The 25,988-nt window shown below is 56.4% G+C and overlaps 1 protein-coding gene across 1 annotated transcript in view; it reads left to right on the plus strand.

Moving 5' to 3' along the window:
* The window catches only part of Nphp4 (nephrocystin 4), an 85,264-nt gene that overhangs the window by 47,121 nt on the left and 12,155 nt on the right, over positions 1-25,988 (plus strand). Inside the window, 8 exon segments of the mRNA XM_052178300.1 lie at positions 280-406; positions 11,530-11,591; positions 12,778-12,894; positions 13,377-13,525; positions 13,640-13,831; positions 14,423-14,610; positions 20,985-21,145; positions 23,466-23,646. Coding sequence (XP_052034260.1) covers positions 280-406; positions 11,530-11,591; positions 12,778-12,894; positions 13,377-13,525; positions 13,640-13,831; positions 14,423-14,610; positions 20,985-21,145; positions 23,466-23,646 — 1,177 coding nt within the window.

Genomic DNA, 25,988 nt, shown 5'->3' on the forward strand with positions numbered 1-25,988 from the left:
AAAACATATGCATTATGGCTTATTAAATACCTTAACTATACTTCTGCTTGGGTAAATGTCATTCCCTGATAATATGCTCTCCTGGGATTTTAATGCCACAACTAATTTTCTTCTCAGAAAATTACTTGTTTATGATCTAAGAACACATGGCTTCCAGAATGTTTGCTGTCTGGCTGAAACTTCTCTTGAGGGCGGACCTGGGCCTGGGCCGGCACTTGTGCTGGTCTCTGCCGGAAGTGCCGGTGAGGTCACCACCATCACTCTCCCTGTCAATCGCAGGTGAAGCAGGTGGAGTCCGGAACCATCCAGTTCCAGTTCTCAGTGAGCTCAGGTGCCCCCACAGAGCATGCCAGCGGCCCCAGGGCAGGGCGGCGTGCCTCCAGGAAGACACCGGCATCCCCTTCAGGTGAGTTCCAGAGCGCTGACTCCCACCCAGAGCTTGCGTGCCCCCCTCACCAGCCCTGCCGGGCAATTGCCGAAGGCTTCCCTATCGAATCAAGGAGCTGGTTTCCCTTAAGATGGTGACATGGGACCGTGGGACCGGGCAGTGTGACAGTGTGCGGTCTGCCTCTTTGTCACGCAGCCTCCAGCCACACACTGGTCCAGATTCCCAACAGCTCCCTCCGCAAGCGAGTGTGTGTCTGTTGGCGGAGACCGGGTTCACCCAGGGCAGTTCGCAGGGGCATCCTGCCAGTATGGGGCCTGGGAATCACAGGCCCGCGGCGGCTGGAAGTACTGCCGCACGGTCTTCTTGGCATCCTAATTCGCGCTGAGGCACCTGGGACTTTCAAACTGTGATTTGAGGATGTCCCTCCAGCCAGTGGCCCCGGGCAGGGATCAGGGCCACAGGTGTGTAGGCTGAAGAGCTCGAGTAGCCCAGCATCTTCTGTGTGACCCGGGCCTGTGGTGAAGCCAGGGTGGAGGGAAGAAAGGCCGCACCGCAAGGCCCACGGGTGGCCGTGGAGCTGTGGCCTGGGTTTCTGGAGCAGATCTTTCTCCTGCTTACGGAGGGTGGTGGGGCTCTGGACACAGATAGTCTTGCTCTTTGTGACTGATCCAGATAAACAGGTGAGGAATGAGCAGCTCATGACTCCACAGAGCACAGTCGTGCTGTTTTCTCCTCCGGCTGTGCTCCCTTGTTCCTGCTGTGCTCCCAGTGTCCTGTTGTGTTCCCCTCTTCCAGCTATGCTCCCTTCCCTCTGTGCTCCCTTCCCGCTGTGCTCCCTTCTCACAGTGCTCCTACCTGCCGACTGTGCTCCACCCTCCTGCTGTGCTCCCTTCCTTCACCTGTGCTCCTTTGTTCTTGCTGTGTTCCCACCTTTCTGTTGTGCTCCCCTCTTCTAGCTATGCTCCCTTCTGCCCACTGTGCTTCCTCCCGCTGTGCTCCCACCATCCTGCTGTGCTCTCCTCTAGCTGTGCTTTCTTACATCCTGCTCCCCTCACTCCTGCTGTGCTCCCACCCTCCTGCTGTGCTCCCACCCTGCTAAGTTCCCACCATCCTGCTGCGCTCCCTTACACTGCTCCCCTCACTCCTGCTGTGCTCCCACCCTCCTGCTGTGCTCCCACTCCTGCTAAGTTCCCACCATCCTGCTGCGCTCCCTTACACTGCTCCCCTCACTCCTGCTGTGCTCCCATGATTCCTCTGGCTGCCCGACATCAGGGGAGGACGCATGGCTGTGGAGGGCACGCTGCGCCTTCCTAGCACCCCCTCCCTCCCTCTCAGCCTCTGATAACCTGGGCAGTTTCCATCCCACTTTGGTCCCCAGGCCCTGGCACAGCATACTCTGTATTTTGAGGTTCTGGTGTGCAGAGCCTGGTCCTCTGGAATGTAATTTTTCTCATTGATGGACCAGTGGCCCGCTGACCCGTTTGACCTAAAGCTTGGTTCGCAGACCTCTGTTTTCCTGGTCAGTGGGATTCTCTGAAATGCCCGGAGCAGGTTCCAAAGCCTAACCATTTGGTGACCAGCCACGCTGAGGGCTCCCTCTCTGTAGAGCGGTTGAAGTTCCTAGTTGTTTGGATTATGCGCTTAGCAGACCCGTTCACAGTTGTTCGTGTACACCAACAGACCCATCGTATATAAATGGAGTCCGGTGTGCAACATCCCCTGTGCTTGGGGTGCTGCCGTAAGGTTTGTGGGATCCCTTGAGGGCTGGGGCGGGGGCTGGCGTGCACTCTGTCAGAGTCGCTCCAGAGTAAATCTTTAATTTATGTTAAATTCAGCCTTACAGACTTTAACGTTGTTATTGGCCAAACTGGAATTCTCAATCATTTTCCTCTCCAGTTTGTCGCATAGCTGCACAGCTGTAGCGCCGGACTGCGTGTGACTTTCCGAGTGTGTCTGTAGCGAGCCCTCTTGGGATCAGGGCAGTGGGCGTGCCCATCTCTGTGCTAAGAATAGCTGAAATTTCTTCTCTCCATGTTCTCATCTTTAGAAATATGATGCACTGTGGTTAATGGTGCTCCCCGTCCCATGTGTGGCCAGAGGCGTGCGGGACTCAACCCCCCCCCCCCCCAGCCCTGTGACTTTGTTCCCGCCAGTTCCTCATAACCCGTGCAGCTCTGACCCACCATCTTTGTGAGGACTTGGCGGTGTTCCCTCCTCTTTGATTGTCTGATGCGCTCTGGCTGGGTTGCAGATACTTGGAATTCTCTCTTGTTGGGAGAAGGCGGTTTGCGAGTCTAACCGGTATTCGAAGGCTCTGAGGACAGTTGCATTGTCTGCCTCTTGCTCTTCAGCTGTATTGGACATGATTAGGAAGGGCTGACATCCCACCTAGACGGCCAGACCCCTCACGAACCTGGCCTTCGCTCCCCAAACGAGACTTGAGGTTGGCTTGTGAACCTCACCAACTCCGCTTCTTCCTGCTGGTCCTCCATGCTGTGTCTGTCAGCTTCCAGGTGCTTCCGGTCCCGTGCTGGAGGTGGAAGGCGCCCTGCCTTCCAGAGCCGTGTCCCCCTGGGTCGTTGCTCTGTCCCTTGGTGTCCTGCACTCTTGGCTCTCCCTCATCATGTCCGTCCGCCGTGCTGACTGTGTTTCCTCTCTCACCTGTAACTTTCCTGGACATTTGGTAGGCACTCAAGAACTCTGCCCTTGTTGGCTGAAGCTCACGGTCTCCAGTCATCTTCCCCTCCCCCTCCTTCCCACAATCTTCCTCTCCCCTCTTCTGTGCTCCCCCCTCCTTTCTTTTTCAAGTGGGTGGACGATAGTCCGCCTGGAGAAGTCCTCGCTGCCTCTCCCAGGTTTCAAGGCTGCTGAAATGACCCGCCTCTCTCTAGCCCCTCCCTTTGCCAGGATGACCCGCCTCTCTCTAGCCCCTCCCTGTGCCGAGATGACCCGCCTCTCTCTAGCCCCTCCCTTTGCTGAGATGACCCGCCTCTCTCTAGCCCCTCCCTTTGCTGAGATGACCCGCCTCTCTCTAGCCCCTCCCTTTGCTGAGATGACCCGCCTCTCTCTAGCCCCTCCCTTTGCTGAGATGACCCGCCTCTTTCTAGCCCCTCCCTTTGCCAGGATGACCCGCCCCTCTAGCCCCTCCCTTTGCTATTGGTCCAGGGACCGTGCAGACTCCCCTGGCTGCTGGAGTCCTTGCATGTGCGACTTGCTCTGTAGTGCCGAGCCTCACCTTGAGATTTCTGCCTAGAGTGTATTATACCTACACAATGTTTATTGTTTTAGGTATAAACTAATTTTTTAAATTAAAAAAAAATCCAGTAGAGGGCAAGTCAAGGCAGTTTGGGAAGAACGAAGCCTAAGTGATATTTCAGTTTACAGATTTACCCATAAAGTTACAGGCCCAAGAACGGCGCGGCATCCATGGGGGATATGGTTGTGCGGATAGGAAGTAGGGGGCCTGTTTCCTGTTGCTCCTGCAGCAACTTGACGCACAGGTGGGGACTTAAAGCAGTGCGCTCTTACCCTGCTGCTCTGGAAACCACACTTCCGGTGGGCTCAGTCAGCCTGCAACCCTTTCACAGGCTGTGGGGAGAATCCATCTCCTCTCCTTTCCCTAATGTCTGGTGGCTGCTTCCCTCCTCCTCCCTCCTCCTCCCTTTACCCTCCTCCCTCTCCCTCCTCCTTCCTCCCTCCTCCCTGCATCCCAGCAGCCAGCAGCACCTCTGGGCTTTCCTCCCTGGACTGGCTGGCAAGTGATGCTTCATGGTCTGGGCCAGGAGCCAGGGCCAACAGCCACTAGATGGCGCTGCACACTTGTTTCTACAGAAAAAAACAAAACAAAACAAAACAAAACAAAACTCGCAAGAGCCAGTCAGTCCTAGCTTCATGTTACTTAAATACAAGATGTAAAATATCTCTCTCTCTCTCTCTCTCTCTCTCTCTCACACACACACACACACACACACACACCAAATGGATTCATGAATAAAGCTTTAGAAACTATAGGAAAATGGAGATGATTCAGATGACAATAAGAGGTCAGAAGTGCTGTACAGTGGCACACAGACCCCGGCCACTTACCCTCGTCACCTTCACAGCGCACAGAGCCCGGCATGGCTCCCACTGTGTTAGATTTTTTTTTTTCTGAGACAAGGTTTCTCTGTATAGCCCTGGAACTTGCTTTGTAGACCAGGCTAGCCGCAAACTCGCAGAGATGCATCTGCCTCTGCCCCCCAAGTTCTGGGATTAAAGGTGTGTGCCACCACATCCAGAGGCCCTGGCTCCTCTCCACTGTAATTTACTTTAGGTTTTAGTTTTATTTTTAAGTACGTCCGTTCACTGCCAGTGGTAGCCATGAGAACGTGTTGGATCGCCGAGAGCTGGAGCTACGGCAGTCGGGAAATAAACTGAGTCTTCTGCAAGAGCAATACGAGGTCTTCACCGCTGAGCCATCTCTCCACCGCCTGCCCCCCCCCCCGCCCCCCCAGTTTTGGATTGTGCCTGTGGAGCTGGGAATGTAGCTTAGCGGCTGAGCACTTGGGGTCCCTGAATTCAATTCTCAGCACAAGCAAACAACAAAGGGGTGTCTCTAGCCAGAAGGCGTCAGGTCTTCCGCCGCAGCGCTCTCTCTGCTGGATTCTTCCCTTGACACAGCGTCTCTCTCTGGACCTGGAGTGCCCAGCAGTCTGTCTCCACCTCCACAGCACCAGATGCAGGCATGTGGCTCCACCTGGCTTCTTTCCATGGGTGCTGGGATTTGAACTCAGATCTTCATGTTTGAGCAGCACGTGCTCTTACCCAAGGAGACGCCTCTGCAGTCATGTGACCTTCTAGTAGTCAAGCATTTAAAAGACCCCCTCCCCCTCAGCTAAGGGAATGGCTAAATAAGCCGATTTGTTTTCCAGATAAATGAAAGATAAAAGAAGGAATCTCATTGGCCAGTGTGATAGAAAGAAAGATAAAATCTCATTGGCTGGTGTGATAGAAAGGCCAGAGGCAGCACTGATGTTAACCATGCAGGATCCCAGAACTCAGTGCCATGGAGACCCGGTCCGTCCTCCTGTCTGTCTGTCCTCCTGGCTCTCCCCTGTACTCTCTCCCTGCCTGTCAGCTCTGTTTTCTGCCATACTGGCTTTTTGCCAGAAGTTTGTCTGAGCTCTGAGCCCAGGCCCTCCAGGATAATCCTTGGATTTTGGAATTCCAACAGAGCGTGTGTCACTCTGTTCCAGAAGAGCTTGGAGGTGGTGATCTTGCTCTGTTACCCATATTTATGAACATTGTGGTGACAGGAGCCTGGGACAGGGAGTGGGGTAGGGATAGGGGGTGTTGCTGGAGACAGGGGGCTCAAGATAGGGTCACGCACGCACTCTGGGTATGTGGTGAGGGGTGCAGGGTGGCTCTCCATGGGACAGTCCTCAGAGAGAACAGGTGGAAGGCGTTCACCTGAGTTCCCGTCCTCTCTGCTCTGCTCTGCTTCCCTCTGCGGAGCCACGCGGCACCTCCATCTGTCCCCGGCTTTCTCCGATGCTTCTAGGGAAAGCGTCTGCTTTCCTCCTGCTTGAGAAGCACAGTAGCCATCCGCCCGGCCTGCCCTTCAGCAGCCCCTGTGTGTGTGTGTGTGTGTGTGTGTGTGTGTGTATGTGTGTGTGTGTGTGTAGCGAGGGGCTGCCTGTAAGGACCCGGTGGGCTGGGGCTGGAGGGACAGCAGGAAGTCAGAGCCCTCCCGCCCTCCTCTGAGCACCTCCTCTCAGCTCAGAGCTCGCCCAGCTGGGGGCTGCTTTCCTCTGGGACACATGACAGGGATTTGAGTTCCTGTCGTCCTGCGCACACTCCTAGGTCTTTACCAAAAGAATCGCTGTCTGTCTCTGCAGAGCGGTGTCTGTTTTGGTTCTTGTGGACATCAGATGGCTCTGTAGTGTAGTAGCATAGCGGTCCGTGTCTCAGTGGCAGTGATTGGGACCTGATTTTGTTTGGCTCATTTGATTTGGATTTATGGCCGCACTCACGTCAGGTTAATGCAGTCACTCCGCCTTGCCCAAGGCCAAAAAGTCATTGCCTCCCGAGACCCTGTAAGAGAGACTTATAAATATCCACAAGCGTCTAACCTCCGAGGGGAACTTTGCAGGCCTCGGTGTCTGTCAGCTCACACGGCTCTCTGGAAAGCTCAATGCTGTGTGGCTGTCGCTGTAAGTGAGGTATTCTGGCGTTCCCTTAGGAGGATGATCCTTTTTATTTTTCCTATAAGGTTGACAGGCGAGGTCTGTTCATCATTGCCAGCAGGAGAGTAAGCCCCGAGCCACTAGAGGGCGCATAGGTCGCACTTTTGATTAGTCTTGGAGTTTCCTTCCCTTGACCCATATTTTGTTTTTGAGTGTTCTGGTGGCGACAGCCTTTTGGATTGTTTGCTCAGAGGATCTGAAAACACTCCCGTCACAGGGGTCATGGCAACCGCGCTGCCGTGTTTCCCGGGACACGTGAGCTTAGATCCTGGCAGCTGCCGCTGTGCTGTGTAGCTCCTCTAGCAGATGGCGGTGGCTTTCCCTGTGTCCGGGGATCCTGGACGCCCCACAGAAGTCGGGCAGATGGTTCTGGCCACTTTGGACACAGCAGTAGAATCTCCAATGTACTTGCCGCAGAGGGCTGGGCACGGGTGAAGTGAGCGAGGCCTCCATCAGCACAGAGCTGAGCTGACCTGTCAGGGCCCTGGGCAGGTCACCTGGCTTTTCCGTCCCCTGTGAGGACCATGGCCTGGGTTCCATCAGGCGGAGGCCCACGCCTGCTCCGTCACCATGTTCTCCCTTTATCTCTTAGCTTCCCATTTTCCCATCCCTGCGATCCAGGCCTCAGGAAGGACGGCTTAGCTGCAGAGAGCGAGCAGATGTGTTTGCCTTGTGTGTCCCCAGCGCCCAGAGCCCACTAGTCCTGACTCATCCTTTATCCCCACGGTCTGGTGACAGGGCGCCTCTGTCACTACCCCTCTTTAGGTTTAGTGACGGTCTCATTAGGGCCCAGGCCCTTTCCTCCTCTCCCTCTCTGTGGTGGGCCACAGTCCCCGTCTCTGCCTCCACCCTTCTCCAGGTGCGGCTTGTTGCTAGGCAACTGCCTCCTGCCCCTCTCCTTTCTTGGTCCTTCTTCAGGGCCTTTGCTCTCTGGTCTTGTGGTCTACTACAGGTGGCTGTGGCTTGGGCATCCGGCAAGTGCTTTCCTCCGCCCACGCCCTGCCCCCTCTCACCCATACGTCCCTCCCCTCCAATGCAACCCTCTTGGGAAAGCAGCTTGTGCCTGGCATGGGGTTGGGGGGGCCCCAAGCTGCCGAGGCCATTAGCAGGAAGATGTCATGGCAACCCATCCTCCTTCCCACGACGAACACGCCCGGCCTCTGCAGGTTCTGTGGTACTGAGGACATTGTCACCAGTCCTGGGACAGTGGTGGAGGTCCTGTCCCTCACTAGCTAGCTCCCTGCATTGGCATCTTTCAGTGGCCCTTGCGAAAGTATAAGGGTGATAAGTGGGACCCATGAATCAGAGGGCTGGGAAAGCATAAGGTGGGGGAAGGTCACTGCCTGTCCTGTGTGCTCACTGTCACACGGCACGGACCGGGTGACGTACATGGAGGACAAATGGCCATTCCTTGGCTTCCAAGGTGATGCGATGGGTCCAGGTCCCACACTCTGGAGCTGCTGTAGGTCAAGAAGGTGACAGCGGATGTCAGTGGTTGCCGGGAGACACTGCCTCGTGCCCCAGTCCCCATCCTCTGGTGGGCACCGTGATAGTATAGCGCACACTGACTGTCACCGGGAGACCAGCCAGCTGTGATCGTGGATGGAGAGCGCTCCTCTGTCCTGTTGGTGACAGAGTCCAACATGTGTGTGTGGTCAGGCCAAAACATGCCGAGGGCTGCCCAGGGCTGGAGGGAGGCCGCTCGCTGTGTCCCAGAGAAGCCTCACCTATGGCCACACTGAGGCCTTTTCCCACAGCATGCGCAGAAGGCAGGGGCCACCACCCTAGGGTCTTCGAGTGACCCAGAGGGACCTGTGACAGCTCAGAGTGGGGGTCAGAATGGCCCTCGGGGACCCTCGCCTAGCCATGTGGAGGACACTGTGGCTTCTCCTCGACGTCAAACTGACAGAGAGCTGCGGTGGACTGTGAGCAGTCGGCGGACAGCAGTTCTTGGCATGCGGAACCTGGTGGGGAGCACAGGCGCCAGGGCCAGGACGGTTGGAGCTCAGCAGGTTCCTGCTGAGGGAGGCCAGGGCTGCTTCCCTAGTTCCTGGCATTTGACCGGCGGCCTCTGCTGGTGTCTGGGGGCCCTTGGCTTAGTCTCTCCCCTTTGTACCCTGCGAGCTTGTGTGCAGCTGAGCTGCACTGGCCACGCAGCTACCCAGGCCCCTCCGACTCAAGAGAAACCATGCTCTCTGAGTCTGCACGCTCCCCTCTGCGGGCAAGGCTGCTGCTCAAACCTAGAGGTCCAGGCACAGCCAAACGCTATGGCCCCAGGGATGGAGGCCAGCGTCCAAGGCGCATTCTGCGTTGGAGAAGCAGCGGTAGTCAGAAGCCGCCGGCTGCCCACGGAGCCCCGAGAGCAGACCATGCTGATTGCTGTCATTACTTCTGCCAAAGGGCTTTGTAGCTGCGGCAGGGCCACCATGGTAGATCTGACAAGTAGCACCTAGCTATAGTTAAAGCCTTGTACGTTCGGTGGTCACGTGGGAACTCGCGGCAGCAGGCGGGCGCAGCAGTGGCCTTGTGCTCTGCAGGTCACTCCGTCCAGGGAGCAGTGAGCCCACCGCAAGCCACCCAGCTGTGTGCGGTGGCTCCCCTTCCTGGCCCCTCCGTACATGGCATAGAATTGTGCTGTGTGTCCGGGCACCAGCTCTTCTGGCCGCAAACCCAGTGTGCTGCCCTGGCACGCTCGGCACTCCAGCAGCCTCTCTGCCCCAGGGGCTCCTTGCTGTAGAAGGTCATGGTTGTGTTGGTTCAGGGACGCATGGTGTGCACTCGGACATTCTGCATGCAGACGTGGGCACATCGATCGATTGTCCTGGGTTTCCTTTCCAGTTGTGTGGTGTAGCAGAAGGGGGTGTTCCCATTTGGCACTCCCTTCCTGGGGGCCATGGTGTACCCTAAGGAGGGATGAACCGCCAAGAGGGGAAAGATTGGAAAATGAGCCTCTCTGGGTCCCGATATATTTCTTCCCAACCCGCCTTTCTCTCGGGGTGTGGGTTGGGCCTTCCCAGCCTGGGCTCACAGCAGGTGTCATAAGAGGGCTGCCAGAGCCTTTTAAAGCTGTTTTAACTCTCTCAGAAGGTAAAATTGCATGGTAAGTCACAATATAAAGAATTACCCGAAGAAACATTCCATACAATACCCAAATTTGAGCCGGTGGGGGAGAAGCAGTAATGGGCCCCGGTAGCGTTGTCTCCAGCCCCCGCCCCCAGCCTGCCCTCACCCAGAGGATGCACCGGTCAGAGCCTAAGTGCGGGCTTCTCTCAGCTAAGGATAATGGAGCCATCTCCTGCAATTTTTCCTCTTTACTAAAATCAGCCTGCAGAGTTTTCCAAGTCCCCCATTAGGATGGAACAAAGTGGGGCTTTTCTGTTTCATCTTGAGGTTGTTTTAGGTAAAGGAGAGAGCTTCAGGGGGTGGTCGGGGACCTGGGCCAGGCACCCCATGGTGGTCCACTGGGTGGTAGTGCTCACCCTCCAGAGAGTGGAGACCCTCCTCCTCCTGGCTCCCGCAAAGCAGCCGGTTTCTCGGACTGGAGGGTTTGGGTCACTGGGAACCCTGTCGGTTGATGTTAGGAGAGAGGGAACTTGCATTCCTGGAACTCCCTGCCACCTTGTGTCCGTCAGTGAGGCCTCACAAGGCCTCAACCAGCATCTCGGGGGGGCGGGGGCGTGCGGGGGGGCGGGGAACCCTCTGGACAGCAGCCATAAGGGGCCAGGCCATGACAGCCGAGGCAGTGCAGGGTTTGAGCAGTGTGCTCTGGGTGTGCCCTCTGTGGCAGGCATACTGGCTTTGGTTTTGTTTTGTTGCTACCCAAAGTGCAGCAGGAGGCTGCCGGGCTGGTGGTACAGGGCCAGGCACACCGGGCTTTGCCCCAGGGGACTGTGGGAAGTGTGAGAGAGTCATTCATGGCAGTTGTGGGCCATGTGGAGACTGGTCCAGGGGAGGAAGAGAGCGCTTCGTGAGTGCCCGGTGTCTCTTGTCAGTCCCCTGAGTGTCAGACAAGGCCCTGGGGAGAGGGCATGCTTTTTCCGGAAATCAAAGTCTACTCGGGGACAAGGTCTTCTAGAAGTGGCCGTTATGTCATCCCTGAGGGTTGTAGTGATCCAGGCAAGGACCAGACATGATGCTGGAGATGGCATTTGTGACCCTAGGGACAGCTGTCTGGCCGTCCTGCAGGGAAATGTCAGGTTCATAGGGCATTCTAGCCACGCCGTAGTCTCTGCAGGGACAGGCAGAGGTGGCTGGGGTCTCCTTGAGGCGGCCCCGTATCTGTAGGTGGTGTGACGGCAGATCTGAAGGCACGTATGAAGTGGCTGCGAGGTAACATGGCCGTGAGGACCTGCACAGACCAGCCCCAGCCTCAGCCTTGGCGTCACTGCTGTGCAGCTGCAGGGCAGGGGGTGCAGGTGGCCCCTTGTCACCCAAGCTCCCTGGAGGAGCTTGTCACTCTGCAGAGGGCCCCCTGAGTACTGGACCTTGCACTGACCTCTGAAGGGTCACAGCTGCTCTCAGCCCCCTGCCCTGGGAAACTTAGTAGAGGGCTGGCCTTGACTTCCGAGTAGACATCCCAAAGGTGCATCTGTACCGTGAATGGCAGGGGACCTGGGGGATTGGCTGTGCTCAGTAGGTTGGATTGGAACCGCAAGCCAGGCCCTGGCCTCAGCCCCTTATGCTAGGAGCAGGCAGAGCCTGGCAAGGTGAGGGGTTAGAGCAAGGGGTTAGGTGTCAGAGTGGGGGGAGGGGTCAGAGCAAGGGGTCAGGGGTCAGAGTGGGAGAAGGGGAGGGGTCAGCATTGCTTCCAATCCTGTTAAGGATGAGGTAGAGAGACAGTGGGCCCCACTGGACTGGCATCTGGCCTCTGGGCCAGGCCGAGGCTGAAGCTGACAACCCTCGTGCTCCCCTCCCCAGGTACCCCAGCGCCATCAGCCCGGGACCTCGCTGCAGTTCAGGACTCTCCTGTGGGCCCAGGGGTAAGTCCAGGCTCCAGGTGGGCTCAGGAATTCCAGAAGGGGTCGGGGAGTTTGGGCCTGAGAAAGGACTCTGTCTGCATGCCGGGGCTGGGGGTATCTTTGGTCCCCCCTCCCTGCGACCCTCTGCCCGCAGCCTGCTTCACTGGACCGGTTTCCAGGTCCAGCTGCCAGTCCTGCCAGCTTCCTGCCCAGTTAGTGATCCTGGACCCTGCTGCCCACACTTAAAAATGCCACATCCTCCCAGTGGTGAGGCCTGTCCAGCCAGTGCCACTGACTGCCCGAGACCCTGGAACCTGGCCTTCATCCCTCCCAGAGGGACGCCACCAGGCAGGCGGGCGGGCTCTCGTGTCCCCTGGCCCCAGGGTGGCGCTGGCTACACGATTTCCAGCACTGTCCTGGAAATGACTTTCAGAGAAGCCCTATCCAAGGTGCAGTCTGTGGGCCAGTTCCCGCCTCCTGCTGGCCTGGTGGTCTAAAGGGGGCTGAGCGGACCCCGGGGATACTGCCCAGCGCCCACTGCCCCTGCACTCATCCTGCTGAGCTGGATGTCTGTCCATCTGGGCTGGCTGTCCTTGCAGAGAGCCGTCACCCCTCAGAGGCGTGCATCTGAAGCAGAGGCCAGCTGTGGGACACATGGGCTAGTGCAGCCTGGAGCCCCGCCCTGCCCCACCCCTGCCTTTTGATATCAGCGTTCATTCTCCACCTGTGAACACAAACTTTTGTATATGGCTTAGTACACAGAACTTACATGAAGTTCTCACGGTAGCCCCGGCCCTCAATGCCACTGTCACCCTGACTGAGGCAGAGGCCATGCCCCAAGGAGCGGGTAGGGAGTCTATCCCTAGGCCCGTCGGCCACCTGGTTTGGGTCATGTGCATTTGGAGGGCCCTGGATGTGAGAGCCTGGTGAGTGCTGGTGCTGCTTCCTGCAGTGGCAGCGATGCACGGGCACCGTTCTCCCGTCCCATGCGGTCTGCAGGCATGCGCGTGTGCTTCTGCATGCATGCGTGTGTGCTTCTGCGGGCATGCGTGTGTGCTTCTGCGGGCATGCGTGTGTGCTTCTGCATGCATGCGTGTATGCTGCATGCATGTGTGTGTGCTTCTGCAGGCATGCGTGTGTGCTTCTGCATGCTGGGGGCTCCCTGAGCTGAGCTGTCTGATGTCTCACCCAAGGCCTCGCCCTGCAGCTCTCGCTTTCTCAGCTGGCGGCCTCCCCACCGTCTCCGGCCCTGCGAAGCTCTTCCAAGCCCCCTCCTCAGCCCCCGGACAGTTCTCAGTCCCCAGAGGGTCCCCAGCTCCAGGCAGTAAGTGTACCCTCCTGCCCCCATCACCCTGTCACGGGAAGGGAGTTTGGTGATTGGTTGGTTCTCTGTGTGATGTGGGCTGTGGGATGGGAGGGAGGTGACACTAGCGTCGCACCTCACACATCTGCCACCATCCTGTGTCTGAGGCAGGACAGGCTGTGGTGCCCTACAGCAGTGCTTGGTGCTTGCTTGGTAGCAGCGTCTCCACTGCACTGGTCTGCTCGTTCGACTTGTCGTTTGTAAAGTCACAGGTGTGGCTGCTCTGTAAAATACAGAGTGGCCGGCCCACCCCGCGTCACAGATCAAAACAGAACCTTCATAGTTTGTCCCAAGCATTGCACGGTGCGGGCGGTGCTGAGGCTGGCCACCCTACCCCTACCGAAGCCATCGAGGCAGCACACCCTGAGACCCGAGCACCTTCTGGGGGCCTTCCATGGCGGGTTCTTGCTACGCTCACCTGGAGCCCTGGTTTTGTCAAGCAGGAGTCTGTGTTAGAGGGCAGGGTCTCGCACCTGGAAGCCGACTTGAGCCAGCCGCCCCTGGTTCAGGGGACGCCTGCTGTAGAACATCTACAGGAACTTCCCTTCACTCCTCTGCATGCCCCCATTGTTGTGGGAGCCCAGACCAGGAGGTGAGGCTTGGCCCCTGGGGGAGGGGGACGGGGGGAGGGGGGCTTGGACCCTTGGGCTTTGATGATCAGGCGCTGGCACCACCTGGAGTCCGGCTGAAGGCTCCTCTGTGTCAGCTCCAGAAGCCAGCTCTCCAGAGCCGCGATGGTGCTCCTGCAGTCCTCGGGCTTCCCCGAGATCCTCGACGCCAGCCAGCAGCCAGTGGAAGCCGTCAATCCGGCCGATCCCGTGAGGTTTAACCCCCAGAAGGAGGAGTCGGACTGTCTCCGGGGGAATGAGATAGTGCTGCAGTTTCTCGCCTTCAGCAGGTAGGCTCAGGTGCCAGGCCCCGGGCTCCATGGCCTCCTTGCGCTCAAGGTCGGACTTTAGCATGCTCAGAGTTCAGATTTTGCCAGCTTGGGGCAGGACCACCTGTTTCCCCAGTCAGTTAGTTGACACACGTAGTGTTTGTGTGTGTTTGTGGGGCAGTTGGTAATCTGGCATGTGCCACGGTGTTTGTGGGGCGGTTGGTAATCTGTCCCGTGAAGATGGGATATAGCACCTGAGGCAGTGGATCAGCTATCTCTGTCTTGAACATCAGTCTCCTCGTGCATGACCTTGCGTGTTCCTGACTGGGACCCTCCTTTGCAAATGCCAGAGGCCCTCCCTTGTGCAGTCTTCCGGGCTAATTAAGGCCGCCCCATGTGTGCCCAGTTCTCAGATGTCACTGTTGCTGAGAGCAGCAACTCCAGGCAAGACGCCATGGCACCTGGATAGCCCCCGTCCCGTCCCCTGAGAGGACAAAGCAGTCCTCTGTGGTAACTGAGGCAGCCTCTGGGACCACGGTGCCTCCCCCTGAGCGCGCCACACCCTGGAGCCCCTCTGCGGGTATCTGACCAATTCCATCTTGTCGTACTCAGAGCGGCCCAGGACTGCCCAGGAGCACCGTGGCCACAGACCGTGTATTTCACCTTCCAGTTCTACCGTTTCCCACCCGAGACCACGCCACGCCTGCAGCTGGTCAAGCTGGATGGGACAGGCAAGGGCGGCTCTGGCCCCCTGTCCCACATCCTCGTCCACATTAGTAAAGATGGTTCCTTCGATGCTGGTAAGTGCGGGACCGAGGGATCCCATGCTCAGCCTTGTGGAACTGTTGTCTTATGCTTCCGTTTCTTTTTATTTATATGTCTGTGTGTCTGTGCATCTGTGCATCTGTATCTGTGTGTCTGTGTCTGTGTGTCTGTGTGTCTGTGCATCTGTGCATCTGTGTCCGTGCGTCTGTGTGTCTGTGCATCTGTGTGTCTGTGTGTCTGTGCATTTGTGCGTCTGTGTCTGTGCATCTGTGCATCTGTGTGTCTGTGTGTCTGTGCATTTGTGTGTCTGTGTGTCTGTGCATCTGTGCGTCTGTGTGTCTGTGTGTCTTTCTGTCTGTGCATCTGTGTGTCTGTGCGTCTGTGCATCTGTGTGTCTTTCTTTCTGTATGTCTGTGTGTCTGTGCATCTGTGTGACTGTGCACCTGTGTGTCTGTGTGTCTGTATGTCTGTGTCTGTGCGTCTGTGTGTCTGTGCGTCTGTGTCTATATATCTGTGCGTCTGTGTCAGTGTGTCTGTGCATCTGTGTGTCAGTGCGTCTGTGTGTCTGTGCATCTGTGCATCTGTGTCCATGCGTCTGTGTGTCTGTGCATCTGTGCATCTGTGTCCATGCATCTGTGCATCTGTGTGTCTGTGTGTTTGTGCATTTGTGCGTCTGTGTGTCTGTGCATCTGTGCGTCTATGTGTCTGTGTGTCTTTCTGTCTGTGCATCTGTGTGTCTGTGTGTCTGTGCATCTGTGTGTCTTTCTTTCTGTATGTCTGTGTGTCTGTGCATCTGTGTGACTGTGCACCTCTGTGTCTGTGTGTCTGTGTGTCTGTATGTCTGTGTCTGTGCGTCTGTGTGTCTGTGTCTGTGCATCTGTGTGTCTGTGCATCTGTGTGTCTGTGTGTCTGTGCATCTGTGTCTATATATCTGTGCGTCTGTGTCAGTGTGTCTGTGCGTCTGTGTGTCAGTGCGTCTGTGTGTCTGCCACTTGCGTGTCAGTGCCCAGGCTGGGAGAGATCCCCTGGAGTTGCAGTGATGGTGGTTGTGAGTGGGGACTGGGACTCAAATGTCCTTCCAAGAGCAGCAGGCACTCCTACCTGCAGAACCAACTCATAACTGTGATTCTTAGGAGCGGGGTGTTGTGCACAACTAGCCATCCGTGTGCACTTGAGAGAACGGAGTGATTGGTGTGTGTGTGTGTGTGTGTGTGTGTGTGCGCGCGTGCAAGACCATGCTCCACGCTGGCCGGCTGTGCTCTCCGGAGCCAGCCTTATATCAGTGCCAGGCCCCTCTTACAAGGGTTTCCTCACACAGTGCCTCTGCAACTCAGTTTTCTGAAGAGCTTGCACTCAATATTATAATGCCATCTAAGAATTAAAGACAGTGTTTTAAAATACCGTTGGTTATCCTGCCAACGTTAAATTTGCTGCAGATATTCATCATTTAAAATGTAGTCTGCTGAGAAATCGGGTCTCAGGCTGTGAGGTGGCTCAGCAAGAGAAGACACCGTCCGCCAAGCCCGAGGACCTGAGATTGTTCCCCGGGACCCACACGGTGGAAGAAGAGAACTAGTTCCTGCAGCTTGTTCGCTGCAACTCTACGTGTGCAGCGTAGCATGTGTGCATATATGGGAACATGTGCAGACACACACACACACACATTGTAATTAAAGACAGAAGCAGATGGAGTCCCCCTTTTATGGTGGGTGTGGCCCTCGCTTGTTGGCTGTACCCCCTGTGTAGCATGTGAGCGCACCGTCCTCTGTAGAGCGTCCGAGGCAGCCTAGACTTGTTTTCTGTCTGGTGACTCACAGGGTGTCCTCTGCTTCCTCCTTTCCTGGGCACTGGGGTGAGGTTTCTGGTTTTTGACAGGAACTTTTGTGGTGTGACACCTTTGCAGCCTGTTCTCTCGATGGCACTGTGCCCACTGTGTGTGATTGCATGTTTCCCCGAAGAGGACGCAAGAGTCCCTGTCTGCTTTGGATTCCTCTGCTTGACAAGCAGACGCTCCCGTGACCTGAGCATCACCCGGGCTATGAGGAGGTGTGGTTTACTTGGGACAGGCCGGATAAATGGTGACAGACTCTTTGGCATCCTCCGGGCAGGGAGTGGTTCACCTCTCCTGGTGTCGCTGTAAAGTAACTGATGTAAACCACACAAGGCAGAAACACACCTGCACGTTTTTCCCATCTTAACTCATGAGACCACGCCGGGGTCTGAATTCCTGCTGTTTCTTGAGGTGGACAGGGACTGGGAAACCGCACTCAGATTCCAGTGCTGGGAGAAGCAACTTTTGTGACATTGTCTGCAGAGCTCAGAGACAGGCTGAGGCTCAGAGATGCAAGAGGATGAAAGGTCATGGCATGCATGTGTGCGCGCGTGTATGTGTGTGTGTGTGTGTGTGAGTGTGAGTGAGTGTGTATGAGTGTGTGTATGTGTGTGAGTGTATGTATGTGAGTGTGAGTGTGTATGAGTGTGTGTACATGTGTGAGTGCATGTGTATGTATGAGTGTGTGAATGAGTGTGTGTATATACGTGTGTATGTATGAGTGTGAATTAGTGTGTGTATGAGTGTGTGTATGTGTGTAAGTGAGTGTATGTGTGAGTATGTATGAGTGTGTGAATGAGTGTGTGTGTATGAATGTGTGTGTGAGTGTATGTGTGTGAGTGTGAGTGAGTGTGTATGAGTGTGTGTATGTGTGTGAGTGCATGTGTGAGTGTGAGTGAGTGTGTATGAGTGTGTGTACATGTGTGAGTGCATGTGTATGTATGAGTGTGTGAATGAGTGTGTGTGAGTGTGTGTATATACGTGTGTATGTATGAGTGTGAATTAGTGTGTGTATGAGTGTGTGTATGTGTGTAAGTGAGTGTATGTGTGAGTATGTATGAGTGTGTGAATGAGTGTGTGTGTATGAATGTGTGTGTGAGTGTATATGTGTGAGTGTGTATGTGTGTGAGTGTGTGTACGTGTGTGAGTGAGTGTATGTGTGAGTATGTATGAGTGTGTGAATGAGTGTGTGTGTGAGTGTGTGTGTGAGTATGTATGAGTGTGTGAATGAGTGTGTATGAGTGTGCTGTCAGTCCAATGTCCAGCGGAGACATCAAGCCACAATTGGAAGAGAGAAAGAGCAGCATCCACAGGTGAATCAGGAAGACTCAGCAGTTGTAGATAAGTACGCACCAGACTCTGGGTCTCACCAACATGAATGCTAACAGAGGCAAAAAGTCAAGACAGGTGATAGCAGGCAACCCCAGGAGCACAGATCCAACAGACAGGTCCGTCCTCCGGACTGAAAATTATTAACCTCCAGGGTTAAGCCATACCACAGGTATTTACAGACCTCACACATGGTCTTCCCAGCGGCCCGTGGAACTTAGTGTAACACTCACCACGGTAGGCCCTAAATCAGCTCTGCAGCAGAATAACAGAAATAAAGGGAGAACCAGTCAGTGTGTATGTGCCATTTGCATGCAGTGCCCGTGGAGGCCAGAAGAGGGCGACAGATACCCTGTACCTGAAGTCATAATGCGTGGGTGCTGGGAACCGAACCTGGGTCCTCTGCAGAGCTGTGCTTTTTTTTTTCTCTGACGAGTGTATTGTGTCTCATTCGGTGATGAGTTGTGCTTTCTAGAAACCCTTTTCTTCCTTTTCCTCCTCCTCCTTGTCCTCCTCCTCTTCTTCTTCTTCCTCCTCTTCCTCTCCCTCCTCCTCCTCCTCCTACATGGTACCTCATGTAGCCAGGCTATCCTTGAACTCATATAGCCCAGGCTGGTCTTGAACTCCTGCTCCTCCAGTTTCCACCTCCCCAGTGCCAGAATGACAGATGCCCAGGTTTTCCAGAAAACCTTGTTCTGTTCCCTTCCACAGTTACTCAGGATTAGGTTGTGAATTTCTTACCATTAAATTTTTTATTAATGGTTTCTAGTTTGTGGCATTGTATTCAGAGAGCTGGAGTTGTATTTCTTCCTACTCTGCGTGATGCATTTAGGTTTTCTTTGTCACGATTTCCGGGTGTACTCAGATCCTGTTCCCGGGTATGTGGCTTGGTATTTCTCTGTAAGGGCCTGCGGGGTAGGCGGACCCTGGTGTACTGGATCCTCCCTGCGTCATGGGCGCTTAGATCTGCCCTTGAATGGAATGTGGGCAATACGTTCTGTTGCGTGACCCACGCTCCCCCCACGCTCCCCCCAAGCTCCCCCCCATGCTTCCCCCCACGCTCCCCCACGCTCCCCCCCATGCTCCCCCCCATGCTTCCCCCCACGCTCCCCCACGCTCCCTTGCATTTCCTTGGCCTTGCTTAGAGCCCGAGTGTTTGCAGCTGCTGCAGCTCGCTCCGACCTCTGGGGCTCGTCTAGATGGACAGAGTCTCACTTGGTGGAGCTGCGGACACCTGTCCAGGGCAGGAGGCATCTGTGAATCGTGAAGGGACGCTGAGGTTGAATGAGAGAGAAATGTGTCCTCCAAGCCTTGGGCTGTGTGTGTGGCTGGGCGAGGGGGTCACAGGGACCCACCAGAATAGGCATGGGGTAGGTAGTAAGAGGTGAGACCTGAGAACTTGGGGACGATTTTACCCTGCCCAGTGGCACCACAGCTCCTGAGCTGCCAGGGATGACGCAGGAGTCTCGGAGAAGGTCCTTCTGTGGTGGTGCCAGCGGCAAGGTTGTTGGTCTTGACTGGTCTGGTGTCCACAGTGCGAAGAAGCTGCCAGCTTGCCACACATGGCCAGCAGGTGCCACGGCTGCTGCTCTGGCCCAGTGGTAAATCCTTCATCATAGCACCACAGGCATGGGCCCTGTGTGTCCCCTTTCCCGTGTACCGTGTGCAAGGACTGGCATCCGGCAGGGCACAGCTAGTGACTGCTGAGTGAGGTGGTAGTAATGTCAGAAGGGCCTGGCAGCTGGTGATTGTCATGGTGATGGGGCAGGAAAGCCACCCAGGTGATGTGAGGAGGAGCCAGCTGTGGACACAAGGGTCCAGCCTGGGACACACTGGAGTCAAGTTGCCCCAGGGAGACGGGTGGGTGCGTGCCCAGGGGAAGCTGAGGTAGATGTGGATGGCTCCTTCTCGCACGCCTCTGGGGCTGTCATGCCATGGAGGTCTTGCTGGGGTGCGCTGGGGGCTGGCACTGATCTGAAGCCTTGGTCTGACGCTGTGGTAAGGCCAGGCGTTGGTATTCGCAGGGCTGCCCATGCCTCTCTGAGAGGTGTAAGGAGCTGGCCAGTCTGTGAGCCGTGAGATGCCGCAGTGGGGCGTGCCTGTCTTCCGAGGGCCATGCATGGGTTGGCGGTGGCTCTGGTCGCCTGTGAGATGCCACGGTGGGGCATGCCTGTCTTCCGAGGGCCGGTTTTCCCTCAGCTCCTCTTAGGTTTTTCTGCTTCTTCTCTTGCTTTTCCATCCTGAGAGATGACCTAAGCCAGGCCTCACCACTCTCGCCTGAGGTCCACCACAACCACCCATCTCCCCTTCCCTGTCATTCAGGTCTGGAGCCCAGCACCGTAGCTGTGCCCCATCCGACACCCTGCAGGATAGAGTGCCGTCTGTCTGAGGTCAGACAAGGTGTTGGTCTGTGCACCCCATGCAGCTGAGGGAGCAGAGCAGGTTCCAGGGGGGATGGGGGAGAGTGACCCCTGAGGAGCTGCACACTCTCCTCTCTGGAAGTGAGGGCTCCGCCCATCACGCCCATCTGGCACTGTTGCCAGAAGGGGAGGAAACACTGCTTCGAGCAGAGCATATCCCCTGCCCCCACCCCAGCATCGGCTGCTATGTGCGTGCGCCTTAACTAACGGTGATCTCGCCGCTGCCAGCTTTGTCCGTTCAGAATTAATGATCGTGTTTCCTCGGGAAGATGAAGTCAGAGGCCGCAGTGTGGCTCCCATGTTAGTCAGTCTGATGGGTCGGTGCAGCCTCAGGGAGGCACCAGGGGCTGGTGTCACGAATTAGGAGCCCAGCAGGGGCATGTTCGAAACGTCTTTGAGGGAGTGTGTGTGTGTGTGTGTGTGTGTGTGTGTGCGCATTCATTTGTGTGCACACACATGTGACACAGCCCTGACAGCACATGCGGACTGGTTTCTTCCTTAAGTCCTGTGTATAGAATAAAAAACTCCTTGGCGAGCCTCACAGAACGCTCTCCCCATCCGTCACCCTTGTTTTACAAGGACTCGGTGGAATCCGTAAGTCTTATTTTGGGAGTTTATTGTGCACACTGGAAAGAAGTACAGTCTCCCTAACACGACTCCTCGTTTTGTTAATTTGTGTATTTCACAATGTTTTTGATTAATGTGTTTATTAACTGTCATTGTGACGGAAGCAGAAATTAGTAATCATGACCAGAGTAGAAATATCTCTGCGCATAAGGATGACAAATGGCCCCCATTCCCCGCGGCCTCACTCTGGTCCTCTGCACAGGCTCCCCCGGCTTCCAGCTGAGGTACATGGTGGATCCCGGCTTCCTGAAACCAGGAGAGCAGCACTGGTTTGCCCACTACCTGGCCGCTCAGACGCTGCAGGTCGACGTCTGGGATGGAGACTCCTTGCTGCTCATTGGCTCTGCCGGCGTCCAGATGAAGGTAGCTATCCCGAGGGACCGGGCGCTGCGGTGATGCGGGACAAGCTTGTCCGAATGGCAGCGGCTGCACTCTTGTTCTCCAGTGACAAACAACGTAGTGTTCTCTGCCCTCTGAGGGGACAGGTCTTCTCATGGAGGCTGGGTTCTACAGCCACGTGTCCTTGGTGAGCTTCGCTCCCACGGGGTCCTGTCACGCCACGCCACGCCACGCCACTTCCTGCCTCTTCCAGAGTGATGCTGTCTAAGGGCAGTGCTGGTCACTGTCCTCTGAGGTGGCCAGAGCTGGCCCATCAGAGGGGAGCATGACTGAGGTATGGGAAGATGGCTGGTTGCTGTTGGCAGTCGTGGGTTTCTCTTGCCTTCCCTCTACTGAGAATCGAACCCAGGACCTTGAGCATGCCAGGCAGGCCCTGCTGAGCTGCCTCCAAGCGTCTTGACTCGTGTACTATGATTTTAGTTAGAATTTTCTGACTGGGCTTTCCCACCCTCTCTCCTGCTGACGCTAAGACCCCTCAATTTTCCCCCCCCCAAGTCTTTCTGTGTTGTAAAGTGAACCCAGGGGATTAGCAGAAGATCACTGTGAAAATCCTGGGCTGGCCTCAGCCCTGTGTAGTCACGGGGGATGCTGGGGTCTCTCCTAGGTCCCCACCACACTCTCCCGGGCTCCCCACCTTCTCTTTGTCCTCAGATGCTGGGCACCGAGACCTGTGGATTCCAACTGCTTCTGTGTTCGTGACCCCAACCCCTCCCTTGTTCCCGTCTGACTCTCTTAACCCATCCTGTCTCCTCTGCTGCACACCCTGCCGCTCAACATCCTTGACTTGGAGCACCCCGTCCTCTGAGGAGGGGGCCCCTTGAGGAGGGATGGTGTGTGGATGCTGGAGACAGGCTCTGCAGTAGGGAGGAGTCAGGAGGGATGCAAGGGACTTCATTCACAAGCATGGTGGGGAATTCTGCCCCACCCCAACCACACATTACAGTCTCTATCTCTGGAAATTCCTCGTGCACTCGTGTATATGTGTGTGTGTGTGTGTGTGTGTCTGTCTGTGTGTGCATGCACACATGCATGATCATGTCACAGATCTGCACGTGCCTGTAAGTACCCTTCGAGGCCAGAAGGGGGCAGTGGCTCCCCTGAAGCTCCAGTTGGAGGCAGCTCTGCTGTGGGCTGCCTGGCAGTGCTGGGAACTGGGCCCCCGTTCCATGGAACTGCAGCAAGTGCTCTCAGCTGCTGAGCTGCCTCTCCAGCTCTCCTACAGAAGTTTTAAAGTTAAAAAGGCAAAGAAGAAGCCAAGTTGGGTTTTTAAGGATTTATTTATTTATTATATGTAAGTACACTGTAGCAGTCTTCAGACAGACACTCCAGAAGAGGGAGTCAGATCTTGTTACGGATGGCTATGAGCCACCACGTGGTTGCTGGGATTTGAACTCAAGACCTTAGGAAGAATAGTCAGTACTCTTAACCACTGAGCCATCTCTCCAGCCCCGGTACCAGGGCTCTTGAACCACAGATATATGTGCACTTGGGATGGGCTCTCAGTCGCCCCTGGGCTGGCAGCCTCCCAAGTATGCACGTCTCAGGTCTGGCGCCTTCACTCTCAGGAAAAGTGCTCCCATGGCTGTAGGAAGAGCCAGGGCTTACGGAAGCTTTGACCTCGGTCTGGTTCCCTCCTCCTGCCGGGCGGGAGGAGGCTCCAGGGCACATGGCTGATGAGGTCCAAGCTGGCCCGGAACCTGTGATTCCACCGTTGGTCACCCAGCCTGGCCTGGGATTGACAGCTGGAAAGATGCGCTCAAGAGAGCCCTGCTGTGCTGCCCCGGGGCCATGGCGCCAGTCTCAGCGCGCCTGCCTCACCTGGCACATAGGGCTTTGTGCTGCCTCAGCCTGGGTCCAGAGGTCCCCAGGGGTGCCACACCCACCGAAACCTGCAGTTCTGTCCTCATGGGCTCTGCTGCGCACCCTGGCCTGGCTGCCCTCCTGGGGCTTCTCTTTGCTCTGAAATTCTACTCAAATCCAGAGAGGGGCTTGACCAGCCCTGGCCTTATTCTGTTACCCGTGTTTCTTCCCACCAGAGGCCGGCTTCTACCAGGCAGCTGCCAGGCCCCTGTTTCGTGCGCCACAGTGCCACCTAGTGTTTATTCGGGGTGTTTCTGATAAGCTGGCCTCTTGCCTCTGTCCCTAATGCCCTTCACGGGCCTGTCTTTCTCCGCTTCCAGGGCCTCTCTGGGTGGGTCGGGAGCCGCCCTAACCCTCAACAGACTGTTGGAGGTGCCCGTGGTTAGACCCCAGCTGCTCAGCACTGCCTGTCTTCCCCCTGCAGCACCTCCTCCGCCAAGGGCGGCCCGCTGTTCAGGTCGCACACGAACTGGAGGTCGTGGCCACCGAGTACGAACAGGAAATGATGGCCATGAGCGGTGACGTGGCTGGCTTCGGCAGCGTCAAGCCCATCGGGGTCCACACAGTAGTGAAGGGCCGGCTGCACCTGACCTTGGCCAACGTGGGTAAGAGCCTCGCAGCTTCACCTGGCTTCGCGCCATTTCTCCAGCACCCCAGCTGGAGCTCGAGGGGAACGCCACCATGGACACCCCACACTTTGTAGGCAACCAACACAGTTAGGGTGAGGGTGGTCGGCCCGACCTCAGCCACTGCACCCGGGTTGGTAGCAGGCATTCACTGCCTATCCTGACGGGAGCTTGGAATCACCCTTCTCCTCAGGCCTGTCCACGGATCGTCTTGTGACCACCCTCAGAGTGACTACATGCCAGGAGGGGTCTCATTTGGAGTCCCTGCCCCAGCACTGCCCATCAGAAGAGAGCTGTCTTGAATTCTCTTGAATAACTCAGGGATAGCAGAGGGGGGGAAACATTTGAGAACAGTGACACTACATCAAGATAGCTCAGCAGAGGGACTGACCATGGCAAGCTTCCTTTATTACCCATATTCGGACCAGCGAGGGCCGATGTGTGGGACTGGCCATGGGTGGTCCCGCCTGGTGCTCTCTGGACAGAGGAGCTGGGGTAAGGCCAGGCACCCGCCCTGGGGAGGTGGGCCAGTAGAGGACCCTTCAGGGCTAGCAAAATGCTCCCTGAGTCTTCCTTGAGGGTATCCCAAAAGCTGGGTGATTTTCCTGGCAACATTGAAAAGCGTAAGACCTGTACTGGGAGGCGTTAGTGGAGATGGGACCAAGATCTCATCCCCCAAACCCAGCCTCGTTTTAGGGCCAGGAGTCCTGCGCGTGCGTGTGCGTGTGCGTGTGTGTGTGTGTGTGTGTGTGCGTGCGTGTGTGTGTGCGTGTGTGTGTGTGTGTGTGTGTGTGTGTGTGTTGGTGGAGGCAGCGGCAGAGGAGCAAACCGCACAGCTCATTAAGTCTGGTTGGAGGTTTCTGCCTGCTTGTTTACAAATGTAAATCCAAGGCGGCCTGGAAAACAGACAATATGGAAACAGCAAAACTCAATTAGGTTCCGGAGAAATAAACGAGGCTCCAGCGTGAGGAGGGGGGCCGCTGCTCTGGGGCCCCACGCGACTCCAGGAGCCGTGGGCAGGACGCGCCCGTCTCCCGTCCCGCTGGACCTTTTTATATTTAATTCACTGGCGCACAGATGTGCAGTGACTCCGGGTTTGAAAATCTTATCTCAGAAGAAAGATGGGCCCCGTTATGTGTTATCTTAAGCTGTCATTTTCATACTTTGCCTGCGAGAGGCAGATAAGCCTTTGGGGACGAGCGCCCGAGATAGCCAGCACAAGGGACTCTGGCGCGGGCTGCCAGTGAAGGTCAGAGTGGTGCTGCGGCACAGTCGGTGGGGACACCCCCAACCCCCCTTTTCCTTAGGTAGGGAAATGTTACGGCCTTCATTTCTTTATAAGACCAGTAATTCCAGTTGGCTCAGCAGGCATGTCTCAGCAAAGGGGAGGCCGGCCGCGGGCGCCTTCAGTGTGGTAGACACAAAGCCTGTGCCTCAGCCTGGTTGCTGCCCCGCAGCCTCGCTCTCACTGGGCGGGCTGTGTGGGATGACACACAGGTGCCGGAACCCACCAGCTCTCCCCGCTGGCCCGCTGGCTCTCCCTCTCCCATGGTTTCTTTGCTAAATTTTTCCCATGCCGTCTTTTGTCCTTCCGGGATTGAATAATCCCCACTTTCCCTTAGCCAGTTGTCACACTGGTGAAGTGGGCGGGAGGAGGAGGGTCAGAGGTCAGCTGGGACCCTTTTGTGGTGACCTTCCTGACAGGCGGGCAGCAGGGTGGATGGCCCTTGGCCAGGTCCCGTGTACTTGGGGCCTATAATGGGAAAGCTCAGGTTGTAGAGAGCGTCCCTGGTGATGAATTCACACTGTGGGTGGGACGGACACCTAGGGGTGGCGCTCTCTGCTTCCCCCACCCTGTGGAGTCACCTTGGGAGCGCAGTGTGCTTACAGGGCATCCCCACCCCTGCTGTGGATGAGCTGGGGTCCCCACACACCCTGTGTCCCCACGTGGCACCTTGGCATCGCAGACTGTACCCGGCAAGGCCTTTGCCCCGAGCTGGAAGTGAGTTTATAGCACATTTTATTCCTGTCACCGGCAAACGGGCCCTGTGGGAGTGTGGCCAATGCCAGAGGAGAAAGCTGGGGTGGGGGCGGCACAACCCCTGTCCCCGGGGTGGCCGTGTGTGAAGCGCACCTGACTTCTGCAGCAGTGGCCAGCATCCCCCTCCCAGGATCCTGAGATCTAAGAGCCACGCCCCACACCCATGCCGTGTGGTGTGTGAGCATGGTACGTGGTCATCCTTGACCCTGGAACACCTTCCCTAGTCGTTGTCTCTTGGAGCAGTGTGTGTGTGTGTGTGTGTGCATGTGTGTGTGTGTGT

The sequence above is a fragment of the Apodemus sylvaticus genome, chromosome 3 (assembly GCF_947179515.1).
Source record: "Apodemus sylvaticus chromosome 3, mApoSyl1.1, whole genome shotgun sequence".
Lineage (NCBI taxonomy): Eukaryota > Metazoa > Chordata > Mammalia > Rodentia > Muridae > Apodemus > Apodemus sylvaticus.